The following is a 7104-nucleotide window of genomic DNA, read 5'->3' on the forward strand; positions in this document are numbered from 1 at the left end:
CTTCGCCCTCGTTGGGAAATTGGCTCTCGCGGCTCCCGTTACATTTGCCCGCTATTCTCTTGCCCGTAGTAGCCATGGCGGTCATGAGTTTATTACAACGGGCTTCGGTCTCTGCAGTGGCCGCTCTGTCTGGCCGCCGCCTTGACACTAGACTTGTCTTCGGGGGCTTCCTCACCCGTGACTTTCCGAAGACTATCGGTGGGTACTGGATTTGGGAGAAAGCGCTATCAAGAAACGCGGGAGGAGAGATGGAGGACTCTTCCCGGGTGACCTTGGTGGAATCCGGAGAGAGCTGGGAGAAATTGAGGACTTGGGACTTGAGAGACGGAGCATGGGCTATGTGAGGAGACTGAGGGTTTTCCTGGAGTAATCAGATCGATCGTGTTTGAGTAATTAGAATTTGTGAGACGCTTTGTCATTCACCTATCCTGTTGGTGGTAATTTGCGGATGAAGCTGATGTTAGAAGGGCAAAGAGCTGAGACCCATGTCTCTCGGGCACCAAGATTCTTTGTATGTTCCACCTGTGCTACGTTTTAATCTCACAAGGTGGGAAGTCATGTTGCTGAGGAGCCCGCTGATGCTAAGTAATAATATTGATACATGGGCAGGTGGAGAGGCTCAGGGCTAACTCATCTACTAGGCACAGTGCCTTCATGATACTTTTAGGTGTCCACGAAAATGTTTTCATTTAAATTTCTTTTAAAATCAGAAGGAAAAGGGCTATAATGTTAATGCATATCTGATGCTGAATCCAGCCTGAATTGTATTCGTTTTATATCAACGGAATCATAAAATAATTATTTTTAATGTCTTCTTAGAGAGGAAGGGACCTATGAAGAAAAAGTTCCTAGGTCCTAGGAAAGTCAGTGCAGTCATGGGAGGAGTATTTGGAGCCTCTTGGAGACTGTGGGTTGAACTCTAGGGGAATGAATAATCATAATAGCAAAGCATCAAATGCTTTGTATTCAGTCTGCTTTATTTCCTTTTGGATTCTGCAAAGTGAGTACAGTGTTACCCCATTTTACAGATGAGGAAACTGTGGCTCAATTATTGCAAAAATAATGCACCACTGTATTAAGTTGAATAATAATAATGGGAGCTAACATTTATTAAGCACATATTATGTGCCGGGCACCATTCTAAGATATTAAAAGTATTCATTTAATCCTCTTGATTAAAAATATACTGTAAGCGATTTGTCCTATGCAATACAAGTAGATACAGAGGAAGTGAAATTTAAAGCCCAAAAGATTCTTCTCCAACTTAAAAATATCTTTTTCTGTTTACTGCTCTTCTCCCAATTTAATTTGAATTATGTCACTTCACATAATGAGGCATTATACACTGATGCCATGAGGGACTTGCTGGAAAAATGGAAAGGACCAGGCATTGAACAAATTTCCGGCAGGAATTTGAACCTGTTACAAAACTACATGTGCTTGCATTCCTTGATAAAATTCCTTTGTAAGCCATTTCTGATTACAAATATCCTCTTCAAATACCCCCTCCCCCCATAGTACTTAATCATGCCTACCTGGAGATAAACTGAGGTAAAATTTCTCCCCTAGATCCCGTTTATACACTATTCCCCATTCTTGGAGTTCTGGAAGGATCCTCGCAGGTAATCTACACCCTTTCCACTGGAAGCAGGAAAGGATATGATAGCTATAGTGAGGTTACTGCGTTTCAGCAGTGTACCTGCTTTCAAAGGTATTTTGCATGTGAAACCTAATCTATCACTGTGGAATGAAAGGTTGTAATCTGTTTTATATTATTGTTTATGTCTGCCTCTAGGAGAACGTAAGATCCAGCAGAGGAGAGAACCTTGTCTGGTTTTGTTTCCTCCGGAGATAGACTGCCTAGATTTAAATCCTAGCTCCAGAGTTTAGTAATTCTGTGAGCTTGGGTCATCACATCTGGGAAGCTAAGTGGAAGGCACTTAATTGCTCCAAACCTGCATTTCTTCATCGTTAAAAAAGAGGATTTAGAAAAAAAAGAAAGAGGATTTTATTACAAGTGTGCTTATTTTCTGTTGACAGGGAAATAAAATAAAACTAATCTCTTTCCCACTGACAAGTATTTATAACCCTGAAATGTGTTTCTGCATAATTTTGCATCTTTCTAGAAATGTCATTTTGAATGAACTTGTCTCTTACCATAAGAACTGTTTTGTTTTTAAAAAGAGGGTGATAATTTTAACTTACCTCAAAGGTAGTGGTAAAGAGTGAGTGGGAAAAATCTACAGCACTGGGCATTACCTTCTACAGGGCCCTGTGGGCTTACCTTTCACTGTCATGTTGTCATCAATCACTCTCAGTGAAAACCTTTCTCAGAAAATAAGCAGATAAAAGTATTCTGTTTAATTATTTATTAAATGTCAAACATCAAGGGATTCTAGAAATAAGCTTAAGTTCTCCCCTCAGCTGCAGAGAACTTTTATGTTGAAGGCTGATGTGCATATAATTATGGCTTTAAAACCTGAGAAGAGTATTAAAGTAGTGTGGACTTAATTCAGACATGGATGATGAGGCATGTTAACTGGATTCTAGGGATAGTTTTAACAGGTGCAATTGATGGAAAAGTAAAGGATGTGTTTTCTGATATATCTGAATATGGGGCTCTTGGGATAGGTAGGTGTTGGGAGAGAAGGTTAAAAAAAGAAAAGTTAGGACCTAATTATGGGAGGGACTGAATACAAAGCCAAAGTATCTTAACGATTTTGTAGGCACCGGAGAGTATTTTAGCGGAAGAGCAGCATCAGTAGTATGTTTTAGGAAGACGCTTCTGAAAATTGGATGGCTTATCAGGCATGTTGATTACTTAAGCCACTGAGGTGAAAAGGTCTTGGAGAGAAATGGAAAGTTTGAATTTTAGAATCAAGAGGCCTTGACAACTGATGAATGAGGCACAGGAAGATGACTGAGATTTTTAGCCTGGGTAATTGAGTTGGTGGTGCCATTAACTGGGAATAGTCTGAGAATGAGGGAAAGAAAATGACCAATTTTGGGTGTTGTCTTGGAGACACAGAAAAATCTGGTATTATCTTATTTGATCCTCACAAGTATCACAATTGTCCAAAGCATAACTTTCCTGAAGTTATTTGCATTAAAAAAATTGGTTAGTGAAACCTTAGTTCCACGTAATTAGAGTACCTTAATTGAGACATTCCAGGCTGTAGAGAGTGGAGGAAAATGCCTATTTTTGTGGCAGAAAGATTGAGTTCCAGAAATCCTGGCAGTCACCTGGTTGTAAGCAATGTTCACTCTAATAATTTTAGATTGTAAGCAGATGGCCCTACTACAACAACAAATCATGAAAGCTCAGAATATTTGAAAAGAGTTTAGTGCTATGAAATATCCTTTAGAACAGTTAATAGTATTAACAGTTACCTAACACATTTAATGACATGAATAATTGTTGTTTAACAGTAGGGTAATTATATGTAAAGAAAGCAACAAGTTCACATTACTAACTGTTTAATATTGCTAGAATGCAGCCAGCTCAAGCTTTCTTCCATATTTTTTTTGTTTGTTACACTTTCCACATCTACTAATACTGTCATTTGTAATCAGTTGTCCCTAAAGCCCCACATAGAGTTTACTCCTTACGTGTTTCTCTGTGTGTGTGTGTGTGTGTGTGTGTGTGTGTGTGTGTCTGTCTGTCTGTCTGTCCATCTGATTGAAAGGGAAAGTTGGGAGTATACCGTCTCTTTGAGAAGATTTACTTTCAGGGACTAAAGAAAGATCCCCTACCAACATTAAATTTACTTAAGAAATGTAAATTCAACAATATTTATGGAGCTCCTACCATGTGGCAGACACTAAAGTGCACTGGAGATACACTACTGAATGATTCAGCTTAGGGCTTATTGTTCTAAAGGAAATAACCAAATTATATTAAGAAGAATAAGTGGGAGACCAGCTTTGGATAGGGTAGTCAGAGAAGACTTCTTTGAGGAGGTAACATTTGATCTTACCACTGAAGGATGGGATGAGGAGCTAGCCATTCAAAGAGCCTGAGGAAAAGCTTCCAAGCAAAGAGGAAGGTAAGTGCAAAGACCTGAAAGCAGGAAAGAGTTCTTGGTGTTGGAAGGAAACCATTGAGATTGATCAGTAGGAAAGGTACATCTTTTTATTCTAAGAGAGGCCATCTATTCAGATTCTTTGAGGGAAGGGACCTTAGAAATCTTCTAGGCCACCCCCTGTAGTATGCTAATCCTTGTTACATTCCATTAGTGATACTCGAATAACTCCATAATGGGGACTGGGGAGGCAGTCCAATTTTATTTTCAACCACTAAAATTGTTAGAAACTTCTTCCTTGTATTAAGCTAAAAATTACTCTTTCACACATTGATCCTAGTTCTTCCTTTCAGTTCAACACAGAATAGTGTAAGCCTTTGTCATTGGACAGCCTTCAGCTATTTAAAGACACTTCTCTGGTCTCTATCCTGACTTCTTTTTTGTAGGCCAGTCAGCTTCAGTTCTTTCAGTTTCAGTAGGTCAATTTCCAGGTTGTTTGCCATCCTGGTTGCTTAACTTAGAACATGCTCCAGATTGTCCCTCTAAAACAGTGTACTCTGGGATGGACACACTTCTGCAGGTCTGGTAAGACATGGAGGTGGAGGGCTCCTTCTGTTTTGACCCTGTATTTCTGGTACATCAGATTAAGATTGGATTACCTTTGGGATTTTTTGGTAACCACATCCACATGACACCAAAGACTTTTTTTTTTTTTTTTTTGGCCACGCCACGCAGCTTGCAAGATCTCAATTCCCCAACCAGGGCTTGAACCTGGGCCATGGCAGTGAAAGCCCGGAATCCTAACCACTAGGCAACCAGGGAACTCCCACCAGTGACTTTTCTTAAGTTTGTGAGCCACTAAACTTCTGGAGTGTTCAAGTAGGACTTTCCACTTACTATACTTAATCCTTTTAGATTCAGCCTTTTGTAAGTGTGTAGGAGGACTTTTGGGGGGATCCTATTTCATCATTGGTATAGTAGCCACTCTTGTAGCAGTAGCTCTGTATCAGTAATACCATCTCCACCACACTCAGGCCATTCATAGAAATTGTGAGAGAGCCCTTTGGCAGGTGACTGCATTAAGTAATCAGCACCTTTTGGGTATAATCAATCAACCAATTACCCATTACAGATTTCTTCTAACTTGCTACTTCTCTCAGTTTATAATGTGCCTTCCTCATACCTCCTCAACTCCACCAACCTGTCTAAAGAGGGGCTTTACTTCTGAGCCTTTTCTTTTCTGACACTGCATCCTGTTTCTTTCCTTTGTTGTCCTTATAGACAACAAAGATTGTTGTCTTTTACAATATAGATTTGTAATTACATTATCTATTTTTTCCTCCCAGCAGAATCTAAATCCCTCTTATACTACAGACCTAGCATAAGACCTGTACATAGTAGGCACTTAAATATTTATTGAATTAATGAGTGGTTTGTACTGTTATCCAGCCCATTTTTTTGATCTAGTCCACAGAAATTTCTATTGTATCTTTCAAATGATTTGCAGAAATACATACTTACCTTGTCAAAATCTCTTGTTATTTTAGAAGCCTTCGTAGATGATTTATACTTAGTAAACTCATGCCAGCTTCTAATTCTCTTGTGAATTAACCTTCTAAATTCATTGCAAGCTGCTGTAGGTGGTATCAAAATCTAAGACAGCTCCTGCCTTCGAGACCCTTATATTTCAGTGGGGGCAGTGAAAGCAAGTTTACACATCAGTAGAATATACAGCAGTTCAGAGGTAGGAGACCTCTCATCTGGTTGGGAAGCATGTTGGTTTCTTGGAGGATAAGATGTCACCTGGGCCTAAAGAATAGATTTCAGGAGAGGGGAGGTCATTCTTGACTTTTAAGCTTGAACAAAGGATACAAATCTTTCTGACATCTGTTATGATTAAAATTCCTTTAATGGGAAATTAGTTTTTTATTCAGCAATGACTCATGGGAAATTCCCTTGAATGTGGTTACACAGCAGAAGCATAGTAACCCTCAGTTTCTCAGTGTTAGAGCCTTTCCTGCTTTTAGCAGAAAGGGCTTAGAGTGGCCATAGTGATCCTTCCAGACTTCCAAGAAAGGAAAATCGCGTAGAAAGCAGATCCAAGAGTGAGAGTTTTGCCTCAGTTTATCTTCAGCAAGGCTTGATTAAATACTGTCTAGGAGAGGATTTGAAGAGAAGGATATTTACAATAAGAAATGGCTTACGCATTTGCAGCAACATGGATGGACCTAGAGATTATCATACTAAGTGAAGTAAGTCATACAGAGAAACACAAATATTATATATCACTTATATGTGGAATCTAAAATATGATACAAATGAACTTATTTGCAAAAGAGAAACAGACTCATAGACATAGAAAACAAACTTATGGTTACCAAAAGGGAAAGCAAGGGGAGGGGGATAAATTAGGAGTTTGGGATTAGCAGATACAAACTCTATATATAAAATAAACAACAAGGTCCTACTGTATAGCAAAGGGAACTATATTCAGTATCTTGTAATAAACTATGATGGAGAAGAATATGAAAAGGAATATATATATTTATAACTGAATCACTTTGCTGTACACCAGAAACGAACACAACATTGTAAATTATACCTCAACTAAAAAAAAAAAAAAAAAAGAAATGGCTTATAAAGGGATTTTATCAAGACATGTTAGAGTGTGTTCTTTTGAACAAGTTCAAATTCCTGCTAGAGAGATATTGAATAAATATCTTTCCATTTATTTTGCATCAAGTCCCTAATGTATATTGCCTCATCATATGAGGCAATTTAAATTAATTTCTTTTGCAGCATTAGCAAATATTTATTGCAGAGGTAAACAAAGGTACGTAGCCCACCAAGAAGAGTATCTGATCTCCCTGCCTGCTACTGAAACATTCAAATAATAATTTAGCTATTTCTTCAATAAATATCAATATCTTGAATATTGATGAATAAAAATAATGAAAATATTGATGAATATCTTGAATAAAAATGAGGAGAGCTATAGTTTAGAACAGTACATCAATCTCTGTTTAAAGTTATCCTAGGGCTTCCCTGGTGGCGCAGTGGTTGAGAGTCTGCCTGCCGATGC

At 38.5% G+C, this 7104-nt stretch overlaps 1 protein-coding gene across 2 annotated transcripts in view; it reads left to right on the plus strand.

Moving 5' to 3' along the window:
- Window positions 1-18: 18 nt before the first annotated feature.
- Window positions 19-7104, plus strand: part of NDUFB5 (NADH:ubiquinone oxidoreductase subunit B5) — a 15924-nt gene continuing 8838 nt past the window's right edge. The window contains exon 1 of one of the 2 annotated variants that reach the window (XM_007106125.4): window positions 19-198. In XM_007106125.4, the coding sequence (XP_007106187.1) occupies window positions 75-198 (124 nt within the window). In that variant the 5' untranslated portion in view covers window positions 19-74. The remainder of the gene's footprint in view (window positions 199-7104) is intronic. The other variant, XM_007106124.4, reaches the window with a different exon arrangement.

Source organism: Physeter macrocephalus, chromosome 1, assembly GCF_002837175.3.
Source record: "Physeter macrocephalus isolate SW-GA chromosome 1, ASM283717v5, whole genome shotgun sequence".
NCBI lineage: Eukaryota > Metazoa > Chordata > Mammalia > Artiodactyla > Physeteridae > Physeter > Physeter macrocephalus.